Source organism: Peromyscus californicus, unplaced genomic scaffold (genome assembly GCF_007827085.1).
Source record: "Peromyscus californicus insignis strain IS unplaced genomic scaffold, ASM782708v3 Scaffold_6__1_contigs__length_162567912, whole genome shotgun sequence".
NCBI lineage: Eukaryota > Metazoa > Chordata > Mammalia > Rodentia > Cricetidae > Peromyscus > Peromyscus californicus.
The window spans coordinates 18,588,527-18,616,235 of NW_026294584.1; the positions used below are offsets into that span (position 1 = coordinate 18,588,527).

Below are 27,709 nucleotides of genomic sequence, written 5' to 3' on the forward strand. Positions count from 1 at the left end.
GTAGTGTAATAGGTAACACGGTAGTAGGAGCATTCCAAGAGCTGCCTTGTAGAACATTGCAGAGGTCCTGGAACCGTTTTAATTACTGCCAAGTACTAGAAATTCCACTCATGTGAGGAGGAATGCAATATTTCACTATTTAAATATTTTAATGTAACATTCTTATTGCCTTTCAGTAATCATAGAGTAACAATTTAATTTTGTTCTAATTAATCTTTGGGTTCTTGTTTCCTTTCAGGGAAGTACATGCAGATGATGAACATTCTTAAGCCAATCGCCTTTGATGTTATCCATTTTATGTCCCAGCTGTTTGATTATTACTTGTATGCAATATATACCTTTTTCGGTCGGAATGATTCAGTAAGTCAACTTTTGGAGGGAAAAAAATCTCTTTTCAAATGCATTCATTTTCTCAAAGTGAAGTTTTTATATTTAAGTTATATATGTATTTAATTACATATATATGTGTAAGTTTTATATTCTGTGTAAGTGGGTAACACTATTGAGAATTATTCATAAATTTTGGAATTGTTCTCAGATGTCTGTCTGATTGTGTGGTTTATATATTAATTTTAATCTTTGATATGATAAATATTACATATTGTTCATATCTTTGGCAGAAAAAGTGAAACAGCCTTTTCTAACCTTGATATATTTTGGCAATGAAAAATGTGCAGACTTCTTTATGTAAACTTGGACCTATGTATAATTATTGCACTGTAACTGAGACAGCTTTTTAAGTATTGGCTCACAACTGTAGCATAGATATTTATTAAGGAATTAATTTTGCTAACTGGTACATCTGCCTTCCTCAGAATTATGTCTCCTATACTTTCTTTTCATGTTTCAGGCTTTTCCTGAGTTTATCTCTTTCTACTTGAATGTTAGTGACTTATTTCATGCTGGAAAGTATTGCACAACCTGCCTGCATTTGTGCAAGTTTTCTGTGTGAGAGTGGACCCCTGATTCATAGAAAGAACTTTGTTATTGATGTGTTTCCTTTTTGAAAATGTGTGAACTTTAATGTATACTTACACCATTTCTATGAATATTTGCATCTTTGTCATGGCCACAAGTATACCAAAGACATGATCTTTTAATATAGGTTCTGATGACCCATATTTTTAATTCTGGAATGTTTCCTGGAAAGGATGCCAGTGCAATCAGAGACAAAGTATCAACAAACTATTGCCCCAGAATTTGTTACTTTCAAGTATACTAAGCATCAGTCAGAATTTAGAAACTGGTGGCTGGAGAGATGGCTTAGCAGTTAAGAGTGTTTCCTTGAAGAAGCGTTCAGACTAAAGGGTAATGATGCCAGATGAAAACTTGATCTTCAGATCTGGACCACTAAGCATATCCTAATAGTTTTAAAGACTTGATTATGCAGGATATAATCTAATGACAGTGTAATTGGGTTGGAAATAACTAACAATAAGATAGCTAGGAAAAGCCCAGGTATTTGGAACTTAAGTGACGTACGTCCAGATGAATGGCTCAGAGAAGAAATCACAAGGGAATTAGAAGTTCTTTGAACTGAATGATGATGATGAAAGCCTAACATACTGAAGGTTGTGGGGCATCTCAACTAGGGCTTTGAGGGAAGTGTCTAGACTTAAATGTAACAAGCAAAAAAGAAAGTAGAAAAAATGCAAATTAAACCCCCAAAAGAACAGAAGGAAGTAAATAGTAAAGAGAAATTGAAAGCAAGAGGACAGAAGTCCTTGAAACCAAAAGCTTGTTCTTATACAGAGTGGAACTTGATAAGATGCTGACCATACTGGTGAGGGGTAGGGGCAGTGAGGAGAAATACTCCGTTCATGACTTGGGACAACTAGAGTTCATATTCTTCCCTTGTAGGAAAAAAAAAAGACATAGCTAGTTTAGAAACTGCCATGGCAGTAACTTATAGAATTATAATTATATTTATTATGTGACCCTGAAATTTCACTTTTAGATATTTATCCAATAAATGAAAATAAATGTAATGGTCAGACAAAGACCAGATAGCATTATGCAAAAACCCAAACTGGTACTCAGATGTGCAGTTGGAGATTGAGTTATGTTTACAGTGTCAGCTAGAATTAAGCAACTCAAAGTACCAACGGTCTCACACCACAGATGAATCTTAAAGGCATACTAAGTTTTAAAAAGTCAATAAAAATAAAATTCACTCTGGGTTTGTTTAGGAAAACACAAACCATAGCGATACAGGGAGGTCAGAGGTTAAGGATGGAGAGGAGATAAATGCATAGCCTGTGGTGGCATTTTCAAGGGGAGAGAACTCTGCACGTTAGTTTAGTTGCATTGGTTGAAAGATCATAACAGTTATTGAATATCACACACTTACATTGATGGATTTAGTTTCATATAAATTTTAAGAGGGGAGAGATGAATTAATGAAGCGTATAAAGCCTGAATAAGTAAATCAGCTCACACGGTGTGTCACACATCTGCTTTAGTTTGAGCCTTTTTAGTCTTGTACCTTGGGTGAGAGGAAAGTAAGAATAAACATGTGTGCATGTTTGTACATGTGTCTGTTCACATAATCACACACTCATTATTTCTGTGGCTATGTTAATGAAATTGTATTTTATAGTTTACTACTAAGAACATTTTTAGTTTCTTGGGTCACAGAGGATGGTTTAACTTTTTTTCCAAATACCTGTATGTATTTATTATTATCTTTCAATTAAATTTAATTTCATCCATTGAGTTATTATACAAGGGACTGACTAACTTTATGGTTTAACATTCAGGCTTTCTCATTTATGTGCTGTGGGATGGCGGCTGTGAGTGCTTTGACTCTTTGTAATGAACAGAAATCAGTGCTGTCAAATGTTTGATAGGCCCAAGAAGATTTCATTCCTAGTGACAATAGACTTTCTTTAATTTGTGTATAAAAAAAAAGCAATGCTTTGTTTTTGTTTCTATATAAACACCAGAGATAATACATATCAAAGTGAACCATCTTTAAGAATCTAAAACCTTAACTTTTGTTACTCAAAATACTAACTTGTAGGAAAAAAATTCTGATGCACTCTCTCCTAATAATTCACAGGCTCCTTAGGTGTTATTGTGACTTTCAAGGCCATGGATAGTTTGTTGTTTCATTTTGAGCTAAGATTTGATTTTTTCTTTTGGATGTGTTGGCATTTAAACTTTAAATTCTGGAAACCTGCAGACGCTCAGTGTCTGAGCTAAAAAGCCCATTAATACTTCAGGTCTTCTGCAGCAGCACCTGCAGAGCTGTGTGACGTGCTTTTCCTCATTTTCAGTTGGAATCCACAGGACTTGGCCTCAGTAGTAGCAGACTAAGAACAACACTCAACAGAATACAAGAAAGCCTTATTGACCTGGTAAGTAATGAGTTGGAATTAATTCACTGGAGTTTGTGAAACAAATAGTCGTAAATTAGCTGTATATAAATGTGCATCTGTACACCTGTGGAGTGTCTGAGCTCTTTAGTGTTACAGTGTTTAGTCTTACAGGAAGTAAGAACCTGTTGCTAATAGTCTGACTGATCTCTGATTGGATAGATACCAAAGATCTATGTTCAGGAAGTGTCTGACTTCACTTACAGTCATCTTGAAATTCAAGAGCAAAGTTTGGGTGTGGTTTTCTTTGTAGTAGGAACTACTGGGTTTTCACTGGCATGTCAGATGGTGGAATGCATGGTTTAAGATTATATAGCAATGTGAAGGTGATCCTCAGTAGTTTTGAAGCTAGCATAAGTATTGAAAACTAGAAAGGAACTTCTTTCTTCTGATTAGTCACTGTAGTGAGAAATATCTTGCCAAGACATCTGTCGGCCTCTACATTGACCCAGTCTTATCTTAATTTTCTTTTTTTCCTTTAACTTACTCAAAACAAGTATTCACATTCCTCTTTTTTTCATAATGTTTACATTGCATACATACTTATGTTATTGGAACTTTTATAAAGCAATGATAATGTATCTTTTAAGAAATAATGACTAAGTGTGGTGTGGAGATGCATGACTCTGATCCCAGTCCTTGGGAAGCTGAGTAAGGATTATTGAGAGTTCAAGGCCAACATGGACTATACAGTGAGACTCTGTCTTAGAAAGTATTTAGGTATATAAATGATGAAATAGTAAAACAAAATGGAAAAGAAAGAAAAGCTAAAATGTTATATGTCAAGCATTATTATTGTATTATGAATTTGTCAGTATACAAAAGCAGCAATTCTTATCTCTTGTTCTTAAATTGTATATTTTGTTGTCATGGGAAGGCATTTAGACAAAAAATATCCTGTAATATATATAATATCATGTTGGGCCCTGATGAGTGCTATGATGAAATCAAATGGAGAGTGCTAAGATGGTGACCTTGAGCAGTGATGGAGTATCTGAGTGTTGCTGCCTCTGATGACCATTGCTAACAGTAGAAGAAATAAGTAGTGTCTACCTTTTTGGGATAATTTAGTCTCACACATCTATATCCTGAAGTATTTGCAGGTCGTTAATTCCAGGATCCCACATATACCACCTGTGTTCACATCCCTTATGTAAAAATAGCATTATATTTGTATATAACCTACACATAACTATGTATTGTATATCATCTGTACTTGACATATATCCCTAACACAATGTAAATGTTTTATAAATGGTAGTATGTTGTGTCCTTTCGAAGTAATGACATTCAGTACAGATGTGTACCCTACCCCTCAAGTATGTTTGAACTGTGATTGGCTGACCCGTGAATATGGAGGGCTGACAGTGTAGCTGTAGTACTGCATTTACCTTGACTCCTCCTGGGAAGTGTGCATAGACTATCCTAGGGTCTTTGTATCCTGGTTTAGTTTGACTTCTTTAGGTTTTGCTATTCGTTAATCTTTAATCTTCATTTTCAGATAATGGCTCCTTTTTTTGACCCAGCATTTATTTCCTTCTTACCTGCTTGCCTTTGTTTTTAAAGTCAATTAGCTTTTGCCTACTTGGATAGTTCTCCATGTTTCATTATGCATTTTCTTTGTCTTAGAATGACTTTGGCCATCAGATCTTATTCTAGGTAGTTCTTAGTACTCAACTAAAGTTTTTCTTCTTACTGATAGAATGCCTCAAGACCATTGATGGGTTAACTTCTTCATTAAAATCATTCTGTCATTTCTCTATCACTTGTGCTTGTTTGCCGTAAGGTGTATAATGGAATCACATAACCAAGTAAACAGTGGTCCCAAGCTAGTTCTTCTCTGAAACACATTGCTATTCATCTTCCTGACATTAAAATGCCCATGACATTTGCCTAATTCTTGTGGTGATAACTGAATGAATTTGTGTCCTACGTGGTGAAATTGTCAAATTTACAGTCTTACAGTTAAAAAACAGTATGCCTTCCTTTCTTCCTAACTATTTTTTTAGCATATTTCCTTCTAACATGTTGCTTTATCTTCGGCACAGTGACTGTGTCTTCATCTACGGCTGTTTCAGCCAGCAATTGTGACTCTGCAGTTAACGGCCTGCTTCTCTGGCAGTGGCCTGACCACTCAGGCCATAGCCTGGCAGTAATTCTGTTACCACAGGCACTGGCTTTGTTGCTGCTGCTGCAGGTAGCTTTAACTAAATCTCTACCTTTCTATTTATAATTAAGGCTTGAGAGTCAAAGGCTGGGACGAAAACCTGCTAGTTTGGAGAGGCTGAGTAGCAGCTAGCTGACCTTCTTTCCTTGCTGGTATCTCCTAAAAGGGCCATTCTTCGGCTGGGGGGGGTGGCGGGGGGAAGCTGCACCACTTAATACCCCTCGTGTGTCTCTGTCTCTTCCAGATGTCCTCTGGTGCTCTATGATTACTTTCTGTCAACTAGTTGCTCACCCAGCTTCCTGATGTAAGGTTAATTTTATTTAATTAATGCAAATACTAAATGACTGAATATCCCCAACAAACATGTCCTAATTTGAAGTGCTAGCCTTACCATCTCTTAAATCAGCAGATTGGCTGTAGGATATGGAAACCATCAAGCCTTCATTTGGTCCTCAGTTTGTAAGGATTACTTGTGAAGCTCTGCCCAGTTCCCACTTCAGGAAAGCACTTCCTAGGATACAGTTGAAGTTTTCAAGGCATTTTACATTTGTTTCTAGGTGGTATTTTTGTTTCCCTGTTAGTCTCTATATATTTTTGCACTGAGAAGCCTTGATTTATTGTTTTAGAAAATCTGGTTTGCTCTTTAATATACCTTGATCTAAGATTGTTTTTAAGTTAGCATATAAACTTTAATTCACTTCCACAGTGACAGAAAATATAGTGGATATTGTTTAGATAGGCAAATAACAGACCTATCAACGTGGAACTAAGTAGAAATGCTTTTTCTTATATTACTCCTCATGCCAGTTAAAACCTTAGACTTTTTAAATTTTATTTTCTCTATACATATTTTCTGATTTTCACTTTTAAATTATAAATGGCAAATAGAACCATTTTGATTCTTAAAAATGCTACCTGAAGTAATTTATCATAGTGTTGGAGATTATGGGGGTCCAGCCCCTTGATAGTCCCCTCCCAGGGTCTGGGAAGAATCTACAACCAGCTGATAATCTTTGATGAGAAGAAATAAATCTATGTACATGAAACTCCTAAGTCCATACATTTTATTATTTTGTGATGGTTCTCTCTCTACACAGCTTCTATTCTGCTCTCATGCCTAGCTCCTTTCTTGCCTGATTTCTCTTTCTATTAATCTACTGTTCCCTCTAAGTTCTGTCTTAATTCTCTCGTCTTAATTCTGCCTCATCTAGGTCCTTTACATCTTATTCTTACCCAGCTAGTACTTCCCCATCTGACTCTTCCTCATCTTCCATCTCGTCCACACGTACTCTGTGGTCAAAATCCTCCTTATCCCTCTCCATTCTCCGGCTCTCTATTCTCCACATGCCTCCTAAGTCTCTCAGGAATCCAGCTAGAAACCCAAGTAATCGCAGTCCCCTGGTGGAGCAAGATCACCAGGTTTGAATTCCTGTGTGGTCCTAAAGGCAAGTAAGAGTTTCCTCAGGCAGTGATTGCCAGGCTTCCAGGATCATACGGAGGGGTGATAAGAATCACATAGAGGGACAGTAATTGTTAATTATCATTTGCAACCCAAAGGGGAAGTGACTAATGAATTCACTAAAAGCTAAATTTGAGTAATATCTAAGAAGAGGGATCTTATGTGCTCCACTATAGTCTTAAACGTGATTGGTAGAAAATGTTAAGAATCTACAAGTTGCTAGGTCAATGGGAGAAAATAAAACTGCCTTCTTTTTTCCTGTGGCTCCTCTGTCCAAACTATCTGCTGTTTTTCTGCAGGGTGGGGGAAAGTGTGCTCGGTCGCTAGGCAACCTGTGTACAGCTAGATACCTCTGGTGATAGTTAAAGGGAGATCTGAAACTAGAGGTAAGATTTGGGAAAGGAGGAAGTTAAGCTTAATTGGCACATCCACCAGGCCTTCTCAAACAGGTAGCCTGGACACTAAAGTCTGTTCTTAGGGAATACAGAGGTATCTCTGATAGGGTACTTAACTCCATCTGGGGATGGACCTGGCCAGATGCTGCCAATGATGATAATTACAGGGAGGCTTGAACTGGGGTTCTGGCTGAGCATAGCTGTAAGAGCACAAGGTTATCTAAATATTCTTTTAGTAGCAGGGAAATGGTGCCCAATAAATGATGAAAAAGCTACAATAGCACACAAGAAACTCATAGCAGAAAACGGCTGATAATCAAAAACCAAATATCACCAAGGCTCCTTGAGCCTCAACTTGACCTCTGGAAGGCCCTTGGCTACTTCCAGGTATTAGCTTTGTCATAATCAGCTGAAATTCTACTTTGTATATTTTTGCGGCTTGCAGCATCATAGAAATTCAATTTAAATTTTAGAAAATGTGTTTTCCACATCAAGGGAAAATCTGTAAGGTCTAATAGAGGAAAAGTTCATGGGGAAGTGGCTGCTGCTGATCCCTGGTCAGAAATAGGTCTTTTATCTTCTGTTCAGTGACTGTCTTAGTCACTGTTCTGTTGCTGTGAAGAGACACCATTACCAAGACAACTCTTATAAAAGAAAGCACTGAATTGGGACTTGCTTACAGTTACAGAGGTTTAATCCATTCTCATCATGGTAGGGAGCATGGCAGTAGGCAGGCATATAGGGCTGGAGAAGTAGCTGAGACTTACATCCTGATCCCCAAGTGGAGAGGGGGTGGGTGCAGAGAGACAGAGAGGGACAGAGAGACAGACACTGGCATAGGCTTTTGAAAACTGAAAGCCCACCCCCAATGACACACTTCCTCCAACAAGGCCACACCTCCTAATCCTTCTAATCCTAGCCAAGAGTTCCATTCCCTGGCATTCACATATGAGCCTGTGAAAGCCATTCTTATTTAAACCACCACAGTGATGATAACTAAATTTTTTAAAACCTGTGGCCAACTTCCATTGTTTGTTTGAGACAGAACCTTGCTGTGTAGCCCATGCTAGCTTCAGACTGTTGATCTCCTGCTTCAGCCTCTTAAATCTGAGATTACAGGTGTGCACTACAACATCCAGCTTGAACATTATTTAAAAACTTGAAAACACTATTTTCAATTTACCCAGAAAATCTATTCGTTTAAGTTCTTTTTATAGTGGTAGGATAACAGCAGCAAAGGGTAAAAACAGGACTTCTGACGTGATTAGAGATTAAAATTTCTCTTCCTCTGTTCATGAGGCTGCTGTAAGCTAAACTGCAGCACTACGACTCCCGTGCACGATAAGCACTCCATTCATTTATGTCAGCCTGACCACTTCTGTGGGTTGATAGTGCAGTTGAGTGTATTTTCTTATGTGTAACTCAGTGTAAACAAAGAATTGCCGGAAAACTTGATGACTAATACGTCGGCGATACCAGGAGCAAAGGAAAGCGCTATCGTAAAAACTTTCCAGTGTTCTTTGCATGTATCTGTGGCAGCTTTGTAACTAAAGGGTGAGACCGACACATTTGTGTTGAAAGGACCAAGGAAGCAGTTAGGCAAGCACTTCAGCCCCTCCCCACAGTGCTTTGCCACTGCTCGTGTACATAACATATGTTCTATTAAACTCTGAATTTCTTTTCTAGGAGCTTTTTCAAAATATAATAAATGCATGTTATTGCAAAGTCATTGCTAGAAAAGGTGCTATAAGCCAGGCAAAGGTTATAATTGATTAATATCAGTAGCATTGTTGGGCATTATTTGTGAGCTATGGAGTTTTTTTTTAATGCAATTGTAATGTTGCCCCCTTGAGTCCCCCTCAAAAAGGGTAAATGAATTTATCTTTCTTTGACATTGACTGTAACATGACTACTTAAGTGACTGGTGTGAGGACAATATTCTCCGCAGCAGTTTTTCATGGTTGTTTCATAAAGCTTGTCCACCCAGATGTAACTCTATTCAACTATTTGGAGTGATAAGGACCCAGGATGGCCAACTTCTGGTCTCCAGGTACTCCAAGTTGCCAGTCAAGCACCCTAGCTAGGATCTCAAGGCACTCTCACCTCTAGACCGCTTATGATATGAAATACATTTTTGTGATGTTCAGGAATGTGTGTAACGTGTACCCTGCTTACTCCTTGCCTGGCACTTGAGTGCTGGCAAAGGTCATTTAGTGATGAGAAGATTGCATGTGAGCCTGGTGTCAGGTGAAGGTGAAAAGGATTTGAACTTGAGCATTTTCCTGACCACTGAACTGTCAGTGCTGTTGGCTACATGGCTGTTTATCTGTTTCAGTGCCGCTCTCCTCAACAGTGCCAAGGAGTGCAGCATTTCCATCCACATCTCTCACCTAGATTCACACTGACCATCTTTGTTCTCATAAAAATCTGAACCAGATGTATACAGTGCAGTTAGTTATGTTCAAGTTTATAACTGCATTCTAGTCCTGCCTTCTTGAGATTATACCAAGATTACCTTGGCTAAGCTTTGATTGTGAAATGGTTACTCAAACCATACATCACAGTGTTATCACTAGTCGTTAAGGATCAGTCCCTTGCCTTCCAGATTTTGAGAGATATTTCTCTGTGAAACAGCTGTTAGTTAATGAAGATTCCCTGCATTGGCCAACTTTGGGTCATGCATGTATGGTGCCATGCAGTGTTGGGTGATCTGTGTCATCATTTTAATTTAGTATAAAAGGAAAAATTCTAGTAGTTGCAAAATATAACAATAAGAAAGAAGGGCTGAAGCTCAGTGTGTATCCAGTGCATGCGTGTGCCTGTGAGTGTGCTCACTATAGTTCCGTCGTCAGAGCCATGCTTTAGCACTAGTAGACTTGCTGTTTCAAGTGTTGTGTGTGTGTGTTGTCTTTCTAGGAGGTTTCAACTGATCCTACTGCCACACTCACAGCAGCAGAAGAAAGAAAGGAGAAGGTACCCAGCCCACACCTCAATCAACTAGTGATTTTGACATCTGGGGATACATTATATGGGTTGGCAGAGAGAGTGGTAGCCACAGAATCCTTGTAAGTTGTTGAAAGCAGTTACTTTGCCATAACTATTTAAGGAAAATTATTAAAAGTAAGCCTTGTGTAATTATACTTATTGCTATATAATACTACTACTCCTAAACCACTTAAGCATTATTGTGAAATATATGTTAGCATAAACTACTAATTCAATTTTTTAATTGCATGGGAGTGTGTGTGTGTGTGTGTGTGTGTGTGTGTGTGTGTGTGTGTGTCCATCCATGTGTATGGAAGTGTTCATATTTGTGCAAGTATGTGTCTTTGTACATATAAGAGCCAGATAACTATCTCGGGTATCATTCTTCTGATGCTGTTAACCTGGGTTTTGAGACAGGGTTTCTCATTGGCCTAGAGATTGCCAAGTATGGTAGATCAGGAGAAGAGTGAGCCCCAGAGATCCCCCTGCCTCTGCCTTACCAGACTGGGATTACAGTGCACCATCACCCTTAGCCTTTTGTGGTTGGCTTTAACTGTATAAATGAACATAAGGGAATATGTTACATTGTGATAGTTAACAAGATGATCCTTGTTAAGTGAAACTTTAAGAAGTGAATGGTATATTTCTATTCCCTGTTGGCCAGAGAATCTATAATAACTGTAGTCCATTGTTAACCGTTAACATAGAATCACTTTTTTCATCAGCAAGAATGCTTGCTGATCTTTCTAAACCCCTAAGTTAGTTAAAGCATATAACCTGTTTATAAGGTGCAGCCCAGTGTAAGGTAAATATTCTCTTGTGCATAACAGAAAGCCAAGAAGAGCGTTTTTCAGTGGTAGTGCATCTGCAGGCAATAAATAGTCCAGGTGTACTTACCACCTGCCACTCCTGCACCCAGAATAGATGTGCCTGCCTCTGAGGAGCCTGTGTGCTGTGTTAGTAATGTTTGGTTACTTAAGACAAGTATCCGTTTTGAATCAAGTCTTTTGTATGTATTTATCGAATGGAATCTTTGAAAGAAATCCTCCAAAAGGCAAGCCACGGACTGGAGAGTTAGCCTAGTGTTAAGAGCTAAGAGTTAAAGAGCTCTTGTTACTTTTGCAGAGGACCCAGGTTCAATTCCCAGCATTGATATGGTGGCTCGAAATCATCTATAACCCCAGTCTCAGGGTATCCAATGCCCTGTTAATGACCTTGCTGGGCACCAGGCATGTACATAGCATACATGCATATATATAGGCACAACACTCATACATAAAATAAACCTTTTTTTAAAATGAGCCTTATTTCATTTTTAGGGTTTTTGTTTGTTTGTTTTCTTTTTTATGTTACACAAGCTCATATCTTAAATGAGAAAGGGCATATCTCCATGACTTGGAGCCTGATTGTGTCCCTTGAAGTGACTCTTCCACTAATTGATAAGTGTCATGTTAAAGAAACTTGTCCAGCTCCTAGAACAAAGTCACTAAAGTGAAAGCATTTTCAGTTGAGTTTTGATCATAACAAATTCATTACACAGCAACAATGACAGGTTCTAAATCCTGCAATTTGTTTATGCCATGGTTATTTATCCTCTTTAGGGTGTTTCTGGCTGAACAGTTTGAGTTCCTTCAGCCACATCTGGATGCTGTGATGCCTGCAGCCAAAAAGCCCTTTCTGCAGCAATTTTACTCTCAGGTCAGAGATGGTATGGTCTGTCATTTCAACTGTGAACAAGGCAGAGCCGGCATCATTGAAGTTGATAGTTTATCACTGGAGATCAAGTTCCAGGGGAGCTGGATAAAATATCCTATTTATTTATGGCTTCCTATATTAAATAAACATCTTAGTGAGCATTACAAGTTTTAGTCTGGTGAGATAGATTAGATAGATAGATAGATAGATAGATAGATAGATAGATAGATAGATAGATAGATAGATAGATAGATAGAGTGAGCCAATGAGAATTTAGAACACTGTTGAAAGTGCTTTGAAGATCAGTAGCTGAAGATAAGTTTAACTCAGACTGGAAGTGAGCTGAGTTGGGAGAAGGTTGCCTAGCAAGGCTGTCAGGAGGAAGTGTGTCTGTGTCGTGTTTAAACTGGACCCAGCTGGGTAGGGAGCAAGTTGGAGAGACAGTGAGAAGAGAGCATGATGCATATGAGTCCGAGGAAAGCTACAGTTGTCAGAGCAGGGAAGAGGAGGGTGGTTGGAGTGATAAGCAGAAGCCTTGTTACCTAAAGTGCTCCACCCTAGAATTAGACTTTATTCTAAGGGTACCAGGAGGGTCTTGGAATGATAGAAAAGAGGTGAAAAGCTTGGCTGCATGTGTGTTTTGGAAGGAATCTTTGGAGGTTTATGAAGAATGTTAAGTGGTATCCTAGGGGCGGGAGGTGGGGGAGTAGGGCAATTGAAGGCTGTGAGTGAGGATGGAATTCCAAAATAAGGTACCAGGAGAGATTGGGGAAGTGGGAACAAGGCCTTTATCTCATGTTAAAATATTTTCTTAATTGAAATCTCCAAATATATAATTTATATTTTTGTATGTGGTACATACTAGAAAAGGACAAAGTATTCTTTTTAGGTGTAGCACTTTTAGAAGTAATTGTTTTTGTTTCTGTGGACCATTTCAGACAGTCTCAACTGCCAGTGAACTCCGCAAACCCATTTACTGGATTGTGGCTGGTAAAGCTATTGATTATGAACAGATGCTGCTCCTGATGACTAACGTGAAATGGGATGTCAAAGAGATCATGTCACAGCACAACATATATGTAGATGCATTGCTGAAGGCAAGTGTTCTGGGAACTGTCTGCTAATGATCACTTTGTTGAGAGGTGGGCGGGCTCTAAAATGTGAGATTCTGGTTAATGACTGCTCATTTCTGGGATGGAGCATGGGGTTCAGTTGAGGTACGTGGGCTCTGAATTCTGTACTTGTTTTCAGTTGTGATACTTACAGATTTGTGGGGGTTTTTCATTTTTATTTTTTTGACTTTGCTCCCTAGTTTCTAATGTTAAATTCATTTGAATATTGCATGCCATGGCTGCCTTCCTGATAGGACCCCAGTAGCCACAGCTCTAACCCAAGAAGGTGTTTCTACTTCGAGTCATTCCTACAGCTCTGTGTGTATTCTTTTTGACAGGATCATGTTCCTCACTCCAGGTTGTGTTTTCTAGAAATCACATCACTTTTACAAGGTCTTAGGTGATGAGCTGTGTGGGGGTGATGCCTGCTTTTATATGTTCCCTAAAGAGAATTGCAGTTGACCTTTTTGTCTTTGTGAATCAGTTGATACTTTTGACCACCTGACATGTACCTGAGCTGATAGAAATCTGCCAGTACAGTTGTCAGTCAAGGAACCTGTGTGACTTTGAGGGATATCCTAGTCAGTGTCAAGAGAGGGCCCACAGATGAGTGTGTAATATCCAGGGTATATAATGCTTGCATCGGACAAAGCAGCCAAGAGGGGAACGATAGGAAGTAGGTGGGAGAGGACTATCACCTGATTGCTCTGGTCACAGGAGCCTACTCACAGAAGGAAGAAAAGGTACCACGTGGAATATCTAATAAAGAGTATCCAGGAAAAGCAACTTTCAGAAAGATTTTTTCATTCCTGTCAGCATAGAGAAATTGACCCATAGAGTCCTGGTTTTAATCTCACTTAAAATCATTCTTAGTAGCTGGGGTACCTGAGAACCAATGAAGCCATAGTTTAGAACATGGATTAGGTAGATTGGTCTGCTGTGCCTTACCACAGCTTACAGCACCCTTCTGTAGGGCTATCAGGCGGTCTCCAGACTGGAAGGCTGTGCTTAGTTGTATCTAGGAGTGCCACTGGGATCCAAGGGGTGAGCAACAAGTGTAAGTCTTCTGGCTTTGCTCTCCTGAAACTGAGAGATTCTTGTCTTTGAGATTTCAGTTGCCACTTTAAATTTGGAATGTAAAAAAATAAGTGCAATTTTAAATAATGATGTCTCCTCATTTCAAAACAATATGGTTTTTATTCTGTTTTTATGACATATTTCCTTGGTTTATTGAAACAATACACAGGGTAGGGTAGGTGGGGTTTTTTTGTTGTTGTTGTTGTGTTGTGTTTTGTTTTGTTTGTCAGAGTTCAGATGCCTAGAAAGTCAAGTGTCAAGGCTCAGACAGATTAGCTGAGTGGGCTGGGCTGATTTTTCACAGATCTCATCTTCCTGTTGCATGCTCATGTGATGAAAAAAGGGGTATCTTTTATAAAAGCATCAATCTCCAGGCATACCTCATACCCAGTTACTTTCCAAAGACCCCACTTTCAACACTGTCATCCTGGGGGATTGGGATTTCACAAGATGAACTTGAGGTAACAAAACATACCAAACATCAGACGCATGGAAAAAGGAAAAGACTTCTTGCTCAGAAGTACAGTGCTAGAAGGTACTACTTGATTTCACATCTTAATTCCTTGAAAAATGATTATCCTAAAGCAGAGCCAATGTCATTCAGATTATTAATCTGAACCCATCCTTTTTAGTGGCCCAAGGCCATCTTTAAATTTACAGGTTGTCTGATACTTTCTATTCTTTGCTTTATTTTCCTCAATTTAAATTGTGCAAAAACAAAACCTGATGTTGTTGCTTTTACATGTTCCTGAGTAAAATTCGGTGGTTTATTTAACAAGCTATACTTGTGAATGCTGAACTTAGCAAAAAATATTGTTTGTGGATTAAGCCTATAGCTTTCTAAAGTAAAATATTAATGAAAATGACCAAACTATGACTTGAAATCCGAAGTAGTTTACTGTAGCAAATGCATGAATAAATACCACGGCCAGTGCTGCTGCTCTGTGAGGTCTATGAATTGAAACAGCTGATGGAGAGCAATTACTTATTGAGCTTTGATTTCAAAAAGTCAGCTTAGTGGATTGGAGACACATTTCTTAAAAGAAATAATTAAAAGCAATGAACTGTTAAAAAATAAATCAGCAAGGAAAGCTGTGACTTGGGAAGTAGCCAAGAAGTAACAGGCAGGACAGCTGTCAGCCACACAGCGCACCTGGCCTGACCCAGGTGATTTCCTCCTATGTCTCGTTAGGACCTCTGAACACATGTTGCGCCCAACTTGCTAAACATCATGTCATTTCTCTGTCCAGAAAAATCCCACCTTAATCCTTCTTCAATTTATGTGACATGCATTGCCAGGGAAGAGTCAGTGGCATTCCTTTTGTATGTGAACATCAGTTGAGAGTAGTCCAAAGAGACCATCCACTGAAAGATGAGTTAGTTACTGCTGTTGTGAAGTCACTCGTGTTTCCTAAATTAGCTCTTTATGTTTTCAGCTTTAATATAATCTTGTTGTGAAAGTTAAGACAATAAAAATGCTTAGTTTTTCAGTAGCTAATAAAAATGTTTAATGGTGGTTTTCCTTTGTACTAAAGTTTTGTGACTGACATAACTTTCAAATTCTTTTGCATGTAATAGTGTATTTAATGTTAAATAATGATTAGGAACAAAAACAATTTATCAGATTATTTTCTAGGAAGTGTAAATACTGACACACTATGAATAATTAATTTTGAGTTGAAAGCTTGTTAAGATAGATTTTAAAACTATGTCTCCAGATTAAGTCAGTTAGCTTTTTTTAGTCCACAGTAGACAATCAGAAAATTTTGAGATGTAAAAGTATTTAATCATGGTTAAAATTGTTTAGTCAATTGATGATGCTTATTTTTCTTTAGATAAATGTAATATGTTCTGTGCTATAACATAGTTTATGTTTTTCTTAAAATGTTTGTTCATTTATTTACTTATTGTGTGTGTATGAGAGGAGAAGAAGAAAGATCTGCATGGGCATGAGGTCAGTTTGTGAGTCGGTGTTCCGCAGCCAGGGCTTCACCTGCTGAGCCGTTTTGCCAGCCCTGTTTTTTGTTTGTTTGTTTGATTGATTTGTTTTGTTTTTTAACTTTTATACTAAGTCCAAATTGTCTGTGACATTAATCCTCTCCCCCCCCCCCCTTTTTTTTGCTTCATTTAGTTAAAATCTACATGTTTGGATCTTTTTTTTTTTAATCTTTTTTTTTTTTTTTTTTTTGTGTGTGTGTGTGTGTGTGTGTGTGTGTGTGTGTGTGTGTGTGTGTGTGTGTGAAAATACTGTGGCATTAAAATTATAGCCATGACTTTTGTCCCTCCTAGGAATTTGAGCAGTTTAACAAGCGGTTAAATGAAGTTTCTAAGAGAGTTCGGATACCCTTGCCTGTGTCAAATATACTTTGGGAACATTGTATACGATTAGCTAACAGAACTATTGTGGAAGGGTAAGTGTTAAGAAAGCATTCCTTGTGTCTTAAATTCTAATGTAGTATATGAATGACATATTTGGTTACTAGATAGAGATAATGATCAGTAGCTGACATGCTTGAAACCAAGTTGGAGAGGGAGCCATAGGTCACACTGTGCCCATCCCTGTGGGTTATTTTGTGGATTTTTATCTAATAAGTTTTATGAGTATTCCTAACATTTACTGAATATTATTTACTAAGCCAAAGATTTCACAGATTTTGTTGGCAAATCCTGACTTGCCTCTGTTTATAATTGTCACTGGGAAATCTTGGGTCAGAAAGTCCAGACTTAGAGAGGGTGAGTAACTTGGCCAGGTGTACTGTGTTCAGCGGCAGAGAGGGCTTCTGAACCCCTGGTGCTCCATGGCAAAGTCAGTCTTCAGCACCTGTGTCATCGCCCGTCCTGACTTCATCTCCCGTAGAGTCCCAGTTTGTGCATGGCAGTGCTCCCATTTTGTGCGTGGTAGTGCTCCCACTATTTTTACGCCATCCCTACTCTGTCTACATCATCTGACAGAAAGAAGACAATTTGCTCAATTGGCAGCTATTTGTAAGACCATGTACACATTGAATTTTATACCATCTTTCATCTGATTTCTCTTTCCTTTTTCCTTGTTATGAAAAGAATGCCTTGGAAAGTGGGAAAGTCATGGGGATGGCCTAGTAGAAGCACCATGCTTTATATAAGATGGCTGTGTCAACAGCCACAGCTTAGAAGTATTAGAAAAAAAATTGTTTAAATAAAAAATGATAAATATTTGTTGTTTCCACACAAACCACTTTATTTAAAAAATAAAATACAAAAACCCATTGATTACTAAATAATCTGTGATTTTTTTTTTTCTGGTCAATTTCTTTAAGAAAATGGCTCACTTCTTAACATTGAATATATCACTGACTTAGTAAAATATTATACTGTAGGGTTAATATATCCATTATTACTAGACATCCACCTTAAAACTCAGTATTTCAGTAATGAGGTGTATCAGAATACATCCATGAATTATTTTATTATGGAAAGTATGTACAATGTTGATGGGAGAATTATTTCATTTGTTCCTTTTTCATTGAATTGCTGTAATATTGAAATGTTTTCTAACTTGTATGACTTCAGAGTATTTGAGCATAGTTTTAAAAATAATTCTTGGTAGCCAGAGCACCTAGTTGTCTTTCAGACGACTGTGTTAACTGAATGCAGAAAACTGTAGTCCATAGGGCAAAGAAGAACCTTTGAGCGGCTTACTTTCTTTGTTTTGCAAGTGGGGAAAGCAAAGAGTAGCTAGGACTAGTACTAAAGACTAAACAGATAGGTGAAGGAATAGCACGAGCACAGCCCATTCCTGGGACACAAGGCTGCTGTACTGTGAAGGAATAGCACGAGCACAGCCCATTCCTGGGACACAAGGCTGCTGTACTGTTTTTCTCAGCATCTCATCACTTGTTATGTTATCGTGTGTCTTTTAGATACGCCAATGTCAAGAAGTGCAGTAATGAGGGTCGTGCCTTGATGCAATTGGATTTCCAACAGTTTTTAATGAAGCTTGAAAAACTAACTGATATTAGACCCATTCCTGATAAAGAATTTGTGGAAACATATATCAAAGCCTACTACCTAACTGAGAATGACATGGAGCGCTGGATCAGAGAACACAGGGTGAGAGCAGGGGTCAGATTGTGTTCTTTTCCATTGTGCTGTTCTTGTCTGACTCAAGAGAGTAATACAAAGAAACGCTGCTTAGGTTGGCTTCACCGTATTCACACTAGCTATGTGATGTCTTACCTCATCTCATCCTTTTGAGTCCTAGAATTAGAACATGAGCTCTGATTTTCCTGTGCTGCGTCACAGGTTGAGACTGAACGTGGTTGGTATCAAAATAAATTGAGTGAAGTAACACTGAAATGATTCATAAGCTGTAGAACCTAAGTTTTGTACCCTTAAACAGTGAAATGATAACATCCTCATCATAGTGGCCTGTAGGGATGATTTGAAAATATTAGTACATATGGCTAGACTCTTATCAAGCATTAGATTTTGCCTTTAATATAAGTTTGATTGTTTTTCTTCAGTTATTTAAATGCTGAATTTCTGCAGCTTAATTGAATGAACACACACACACACACACACACAGCAGAGAGCACTTCTGTGTGATCCTTGGATCATTTGTTAGATAGACAGTGTGTAAAGGGGTCTTGAGGAAAACGTGGAGAGGATTAAAGGAACCTGCAACATGCAGGGGTTTCCTAAGTTCAGAACCAGCCTTGGCTTCATAGTGAATTTAGGGCCACCTTGGTCTGCATAAGATTCTGTCTCAAATAGGACAAAATAAAAGCAACCAAACTAAGCAAGAAAGAAAGGAAGGAAGGAAGGAAAGGGAAAGAACAGAAAAGAAAATCACCGAATATTAATACTTGTAATAACTCCAGTGTTCAGTTGATACTAAACATGGGAAAAAGCTGAGTAATGTTTTATTTCATTTGGGTAAGGAAGTAAGTTGTCACTTGTATTTACCTTATTTGGTTTATCCTTTTGAGTTTTAACATTGTAAAAAGATGAAATGATTTTTGTAAATGCCTAGTGCTTGTTGGAAGCGAGTTGAGATGTACATGCTACTTTTAAGGACTTTTTGATAAATAAGCCAAAATTGAGAAACACTTAGCACTCTTTTCCCCACTGATATTTGAGAACCAAAACCACTATATGCAGATGGGCTGTTAAATGTTCACTTGGTTAGCAGAGTGAGCTGCTGGTGTTCAGTGTTGGTGCTGAGGGAGGGTTGTGAGCATGTACAGAGTGCCTATGGAGGGACAGAAAGAAAGCACAGCTCTTACCTGTCTATTGCTTGATGCAGAAATGATGCCACCTTTAGGGTTTATTCTTTTAATGCTGTAAGTAAACTTTGTAGCTTGGCATTTTAGAAGCTTCAACTAGACAGTATTTACAGTTCAGTGACATTTTCCCAATAGCAGTAGGGAATTTCTTACAGGCTCTTTCCAGCTGAAAAGCTGGGAGCTTCTAGAACTACTCATCGCCAGAGCAAGTCCAGTGCTCAGTGATGATGGATACTGAGTACTGACCAGACAGAGGAGATGCCTTGCCAGGTGTACATGTGAAGTCATCTGCTGAGGTTTAGAATGAGCTCTTCCTCGTACTTTACCATGCTGCTCTCTTTAACAATGTCTTTACTATAAACAGGCCTTCTTATCTCTTTTCAGGTGAAAGTGCACAATTGTCCCTCCCTATCTTAACTCCTGTTGTTCTAGAAGAAAAACACTCTGCAGCATTTCTACCCATCCTCCCAATGTCCTCTTGAACACATAAACTAGATAGACTTGGACAGTGAAAGATATTTAGTCTTCATTTTACTAATTGCCTAATAGTTATAATATGAGAAGTTGAAAAGGAGTGACTTTGGGCTGGAGAGGTGGCCCCCCAGTTAAGAGCACTGTCTGCTCTTGCAGATTTGACTCCAGCACCCACATGGTGGCTCACAAACATCAGTAACTCAGGTCCAGGGACTCCAGCACCCTCTTCTAACCTTTGCAGACACCAAGCACATGTATACTACACATACTTATATAAAGGCAAAATACTCATATACATAAAAACAAAATAAATAAATCTTTTAAGTCTTCTAGGGTATCTTTCTGCTTCACTGCCTTGTCTTCATATCATAAAGGAATCATGGTTCTGTTGGAGATACCAACTGAAGTATAAAATGTAGAGTGCATTTTAAAATTTGAACTGGCAGTATATTTTGATAACATAAAGACTACCACAAAAACAAGTATAAAGCATGTGTGCCCTTTAAAGCAATAAACAGCATGTTCCATCACTTTGTATTATTACAACAGATTCTGTTGCTGCCTCCTCCAGTGTATTCTGCCCTAGCTCCCACCTTCCTAGCACAGTAGACAGTTGCCTTTGGTGCTCCAGCTATAACGTCGTCCACTGTTCACCCTGGCTTACAGTGCTCAGAACCACCCACCGGCATCTGATATCTGCCTGCTCTCCTCTTGCACTCATCAGATGCATCAGTTTTCGTAGATTGGGTGTTGAACTTGTATTTGCTTTCTTTGGGCAGGAATATTCAACGAAGCAGCTGACCAACCTGGTGAATGTTTGCCTGGGATCTCATATCAATAAGAAAGCAAGACAAAAGCTCCTAGCAGCCATAGATGATGTGGACAGACCTAAAAGATAATGGCCACAGCTCTCTTTGCTCAGAGGCACTGATCTTCTGCCAGCGGATAAGACATGAAAGGCCATTTTCATGCATTCCCGACAATTCTCTGCTAAGAAAACTTTGAGCATGTCCTTTTGAACTGGAAAATGAAAATACTCAAGTGTGTGTGGTGTTCTCAAGTGACTTTTATATGCCCCAGTCTCTTCAAATTTTGCTCTTTTTTGTTGTAACCTTTTCCTGAAATTATCTTATTGTCATAATTATTATTATGTGGCCACAGTTACACATTTTACAGAAGAGTGTATTATAAGTACATAGTCAGAAGGAACAGTAACTAATGTGTCTATGAATAGTTTTTAGCAGGTGTCTTAATGAACATAAGAGGATGAATGTACAGTATTTCCTAATTATGAGCATTGCATGAGAATCTAAAAGAACATGGAAGTAAAATAGTTGAAAATCAGTATGTTCTCTGTTTTTAACTGTCAGAGCTTCTGCCAGGGTTGATTTGGTTATAACAGTGATCATAAATGATGAAATTTAATAAATGTTACACTCAAATGATCGGCTGTGTGAACTGCATTTTGATATTTCTACCTGACAGGAAGAAACAGTAATGTCATTTTTTTACCGTGCTTTCATTTTAGTTCTCTTCTGTCCTGAAACACCTGGTGGGAGGGCATTTCATTGCACGTACTTTTCCAGTGCACAAGCAGCATGTTGAATGACTATTATAAATTTCCATACATGCATATATATATACACACACACACACACACACACACACACACACACACACACACACACACACACACACACACACATACGTATAAGCTTTGCTCTCTCTGAATTCATTTTTTAAGACAGCAAAATCTGAGTTGAATGACTGAAGGTAGAGTTGTTGTTAGTCATGTATAAGTATGGGTCACACATATGCCTTCCTTAAATATTTTTTTGTAACCCAGTGAAATCTTTGAGTGTATCAATACGGAGCTTTAGAACCCAACTCATTGCTGTGTTTTGCTACTCTGAACTTTTGGAGTCGAGCATCTTCTGATAATGAAAGTCAATGTTGAATGTGTGTTCTTTCTCACCTGGAGTAGAGCTATCTAAGCTGGGGGGTGTTGGGCCAGGGATTACTGTGTAGGATCCTGACATCAGTGGCCCCAGGACTCTGAGGAACTTCATTAGAAATTGGCCTTGTGTCTAGTGAGTCTGAGGGGATGAGGTGAGGAGCACTGTTTGGCATATGGTTGGGCATGGGGCTGGTAAGAAGACAGTTGCCACTTATTTCCCTCAGCCAAGAGACAGAACAGTGTGATGTGAAATCCTTTCAGCATTGGCTGGGGCGGGGAGGGGGGGATGGGGGGAGGTATCACTGATTCGTTTTATTTGTATCCAGCCTTGGGCTCAGCAGTTATCTGTCATCCATTTAAAATTTTCTTCTTGTAACAAGAGGAGTTTGGTGCGCTATGATCTCCTTGTGATAGGAAGTTGGGTACTTACAAGGTAAATTCCCCTTTAGCCTTCATTTATGTGCAACTAGTTAAAAACAAACATGAGATCACCTTGGTCTTGATGTTTAAATGGCATATTCAGTTAGGCAGATAAAGAGCTGATCAGTCTTATTTCTTAATTGACTAGGAACTGCTAATTTTTTTAAAATAGGGATTTTATTTTTAATTTCCATTCATTTCTACTTTAGCTACTGCTGGGTAAAATGAACAACAGTGACCTGCCTGTTAGAGCCTGGTTCTTTCCAGGTGGTAGGACTAGATAGAAAAGAAATGCTTCCTTTGAGACAAGGGACTCAACTACGTGCTCGGCAGACTTGTGCGTCCACCCTTGCTTTACTCTTTCCATCTTCAGAATCAAAGTGGGAGCTTTCCTTCTTCGTGCTTTTTGAAAAAGGATTGTTTTGTTTTTGCATTGAAAGGCACCATAATAAGCTCAACATCAAAACAGTAACAGGAGACTCGAATCACAAAATTACCTAATAACAAGAGAGCTACCAGACATTTCTGGAATACATTATACAGTGACATTGAGTGACAACACTATAATATTTTGTGAACTATGGTAAACAGAACTGAAAAGCTGAGAGATTAAATGGAATTAATTTGTTCTAAAAAATGACTGCAGGTAGCCCCTACCCCTAGTCTATAAATTTTTTTTAATTCAGAGATTTTATGTGAAAGTGTCATGCAGAATTCAGAATCTTAACTTCATATGGGAGCCTGGTATCCTTTGAGAAATTATACTTACACAAATATATTACATCACATTTTAAAGTGCTAGGAAGATGCACATCAGCTCAAATGAACTAATTGGTATGCATTTATTTAGAAAGACCTGCAGAGCACTCACATCCACCTTAATCATCTCATTTAATCCTCTTACAAATGAAACTTCTGTTGAGGAAAAGCCTGTGTAGTTTACCAAATCTTTAGGAAGAATCTCCTTTTAATTTTTTTTTATTTAATTGAATGCTAAAGTGAAACTTTAAATAGCTTTCTTGCACTTACCTACTGAAAAGTAGTCATAAAAAGGCTTATGATTCAATTCGCTTTGAAAACATAGTTATTTTCTGTAATAAAAAAAATTGAACCTGAATATGAATTCCATTTGTATCCAAAGCCAACAGAAGTGGTAGAGGGGTAGGGAGACGTAAACATATATCATATTACTTTGAAAATTAACTTTGATATAGATTTTATAGTTGATTTAATGGCATTTAGCTCTTGACAGTGATTAATGATTAGTGAATTATTATTACTCTGGTGTAATCATTGTAAATGTTAAGACTAGTTCAGCTTCTAATGGATTTTTTTTCCTTATGGAAAATATTTCAGTTCTAATGGTCCACAGATTTTTTGAAGGCTATCAGAAAGTTCATTTTTAGACTACATCTTTTACTATGCAGCCCAAGAAAGCTTCAAACTGAGGCCCCTCCTGCTTCTGCCTCCCCAGTGCTGGCATTACAAGTGAACATTTTCATTTTGGCAAGGCTGGCAGCCCAAGAAAGCTTCAAACTGAGGCCCCTCCTGCTTCTGCCTCCCCAGTGCTGGCATTACAAGTGAACATTTTCATTTTGGCAAAGCTCAATTCTAGAGCCTACACAAGTGTACTATCGTGTATCAGAAGACATTTATTTGGGGGGGGGGGGAGTCCCTGCTGCCTACCTCACTTTATTTCTGTTGTCTTGTGTTACTAATAAAGCCCCTGACCAAAATGTGTCATTTCTATGAAACTTACCTTCTCAAGGACAGGTGTGATGGAATAAGGTGGGTCAGGAGCATTGGAGGACACTATGACAATCCACTTTTAATGTGTGTGGGAAGCCTTGTGGAAGGAGCTGAATGGCTGCCCCTGGGAAGTTGGGTAGATTGTGGTAGGCTGAGAGAACATGATCGGGATGCTGTGGAGGGAACAGCAAAGGGGCCCTGTGGCTGGCACAGTAAGAGAATGAGCAGACAGGCTGTGACAAGAAGAATCCCATGTGAAACTTTGTAGAGAACAGAAACAGATTGAGATTTGACTCAAATGCGAAACACCTGACCAAAGAGGTGGTGACTTCAGTTTTTAGCAAATCACTGTTTTTAAGAAGGCCATACAAGGGTCCCCAGCAAAGCGAGATTACCATAGGAGTGTAAGGCTGAGTATGGCCACAGTGGTAGTGGTGGGTGTGGTGAGATGCTGTCAGACTTCAGAGGACTTTGGAAGTCAGCAACAGTAGAATCTGTTGATGCCCGAGGGGAAGAATTAAACTTGGTTTAAGATTTGCTTGAGAAAATAGAAGTCTTTTGAAAGCTGAGTTTTTGAAAATCAAGCGGGTGTGGAAGCTTGAGATACTTAAGGAGGAGGTGTTGAGGCGGCTGAAGACACCTGAGACAGTTGACAGAAGATGGAAGAGCTGCCAATGCAAAGATGAGTTACAGTGTGGCACAAAGCCAGCATGAATGGGCCAATCTGCTGCAGCCAGGAATGCTAGTGGTGCTGGCCAAGGTGCTGCTTCTGAGTTAATGGTTGCCTGCCAGGCAACTGATCAGGAGGAACTGCACATTGCAGAGGAGTGGGTAAGCAAAAGTCTTTCTTGGGGGAAATGGTCGGGGGGAGGAGAAGGTAGGAGGGTGGAGACAGAAAATGGGGAGAAGGGAGAGCTGGAGGGAGGGTTTTTTGATTGTTTGGTTTTAAAGCAAATATGAGAGAGAGCAGTTCACCACCTAAGGCCCACCTGGGGTCTCAGGCCTTGTAGCTGTTTCACTAGGAAGAAGCCATTGTGTCTCTGGGTAGATGTGTTTTGCCATCCAGGCAACCAGGGGAGGTCCAGAGCCAGCTATACTAGAGCATCTGCTGTCAGGTACTATCTGGATTGAATTGCTCTTGCATTTGGACAGCTTCTGCCCTTGGTGCCTAAATCTGGTAGGATAAGCAGGTACAATCCCCATTACATTAGGTCATATATCAAAGTGCCAGCTGTAACTCAGGAATGCTCCCATTCAGGTGGAGCCTGGGGACAAATGGTGAAAAGACTGAGCAAAAACAAACAAAACAAAACAAAAGTAAAAAGTGTGCTTGAGGATCAGAAAGGCCAGTATCTTGGCCCAAGAAAGAGGCCGGGGTGGGGGTGGGTGAGGGCTGTATTGAGAACGTGTTGTGCAGCCAAGGAGGAAGCATAGGTCTGTAAACAGCATATGTGGGCCAGTACTGAGTGACAGACATGCATTTGGAGAAGTGGACAGTGCAGGCCAGGCAATATCTAAAGCACTGAACTGCCACTTAGAACTGCATCAGCAGAAGGGACCACTTCTGCTGGCCTGTTTGCTGGTGTGCTGGCGGAAGCAGTACATAGAGGAGAATGGCCTAGAACTCCCATGTGTGTGTCAGGGTACAGCCTAAGCAGCATCTATCTAGATAGAATCTTACTTCACTCAAAACACTAGGACGGATGAAATGCAAGCACCCAGGCCCTTGGACAGGAGTTCCTGCCTACCTGGCTTGAGCAGCTGGTCTGTTCCTTTGGGGTAGGATGGTCAGGTACAAACTTATCTTCCAGAGCACCTGTCCTGGATCTAACAATGATTGGACTCTTGTTTATTGACTTCTCAACACTGTGAAAAAAAAAGATTGATCCTCTCATGCCCATTGAAGATAGACATAAATACACACATATACATACATATATATACATACATATACATACACACATATGTGTGCATGCAATTTAAGATGAAATATTGGCAATTTAAAAGAAACAATAGCTAACTTCACTTCCTTAATTTTTAAAATCACCTATGGTCTGCAGACTGTGAAACTTGACTTGTTTTAATAGACTGTCCTAGACCAGTGGTTCTCAAAAGCAGTAACCCAACAGTTTCGGATTACCTATGAACTTGTTAGACATGCAGATTCTTGTGCCCTGCCTAGTTTTGTGGGAAGAAGCTCGGCACTGTTTTATCAAGCCCTGGGGCACACCAAAGTTTGAGAACCATTGCATTTGGCTTCAGCACTTGTGCTGACCAGTCCCTTTTCTGTCACTTTGACATAATACCTAAATTAAATAAAGGAGGAAATTAAGGCCCAAACCACACCACCATAACCCACCCCCACCTATCCTCACCCTTGTTGCCTGATGGACGTGTTGCAGGTTGTTTGCCTGGGACCTCCCTCTGATGACAAAAGTGCAGTCCAGATACTTCATCAGACTTGCTGCTAGGCTTTTCTTTCCATTTTTAGACAACACTTATTCCTCTTTTGCCTAGTTCAGTATAATAAATGTAGTTCTTTCCACTAGATGAATCGTAGAACACTGACCTGTGTTTAGACTGGCTGCCATGTACACAGACTACAGCTGAATGGGAAAGATGCTTCTTGGGGGAGTTCTAACTGATGCCTGAGTTATGAGTGATGTGACAAGTGGAGCCGTGAGGATAGCTAATGTGAAGTATCATACTTTACAGCAATTCAGTCTTTGATTCGCTGATTAAATGAATCAGACAGAGACAGAAACTATGATTTGGTGGAGGTAGCTAACCACCCAGACGGCCATTGTCTGAGAATCAGCTGGTTGCAAATTTTCAGTTTCCTAATAGTCCCTCAAATATAGGAAGGACTCAAACATCTGGCAGGATTGGTTCATCCACAACTGTCCTTACAAATCCTGCAGCATTTGAGGAGGCACCTGTTTCTATTCCAAAACCACAGCTGGGCTCTGCAGGAGGCATGCATGCTCCATTGAAGTACTATTCATTCCTTAAATAAAAAAGTTGGGTTGCTAAACTAAAGATATTCTAAGAGTTCCCTAAAGCTCTATGAACACGTGTGCATGCGGGCACACAAGCACACAACACATAGATACTGTTAGGATTTTTTTTTTCCTAACAGAGTATATCAGGATGACCGTCTTCACCAGTGCATCAGCCAAAATTCCACAGATGAAAGAGTCATGGGGACAAGTGACTTCTGAAAATGCCTGAAGTATGTCCTTTGTTTTGTGTTCATATTCTCCTTCTCTCTGAAGCAAATTGGAAGAACTATAATTTCTGAGGAGTTTTAAATATGTATCCCTTTTCCAAAAGAATATGTATGCACTTATAATTGATAGTAACAATCAAAATGTAAGCTGACAGTCACTAAGACTATTTGGTATTCCTTGTCGCCAATCTATTTGACCCTAAAATCTGTGTGGTATGACCACTGTTGTCTTCCCCAGATTCTACGAGGGAAGAAACTAGGAGAGCCACTTACTTCTGTTTAATTCTTACAGAATGAGTTGAATGCAGAGGTGGACTTAGGTAAGATATGTAGGAGTCTATTTTGATTC

At 39.1% G+C, this 27,709-nt stretch overlaps 1 protein-coding gene across 1 annotated transcript in view; it reads left to right on the plus strand.

Annotated features, from left to right (window-relative positions):
- Positions 1-21,450, plus strand: part of Vps50 (VPS50 subunit of EARP/GARPII complex) — a 109,574-nt gene extending 88,124 nt beyond the window's left edge. The window contains exons 21-28 of the mRNA XM_052719185.1: positions 239-360; positions 3,279-3,359; positions 10,315-10,463; positions 11,985-12,081; positions 13,017-13,175; positions 16,557-16,678; positions 18,167-18,356; positions 20,785-21,450. Of these exons, the coding sequence (XP_052575145.1) occupies positions 239-360; positions 3,279-3,359; positions 10,315-10,463; positions 11,985-12,081; positions 13,017-13,175; positions 16,557-16,678; positions 18,167-18,356; positions 20,785-20,904 (1,040 nt within the window). The 3' untranslated portion in view covers positions 20,905-21,450. The remainder of the gene's footprint in view (positions 1-238; positions 361-3,278; positions 3,360-10,314; positions 10,464-11,984; positions 12,082-13,016; positions 13,176-16,556; positions 16,679-18,166; positions 18,357-20,784) is intronic.
- The last annotated feature ends 6,259 nt before the right edge of the window (positions 21,451-27,709 follow it).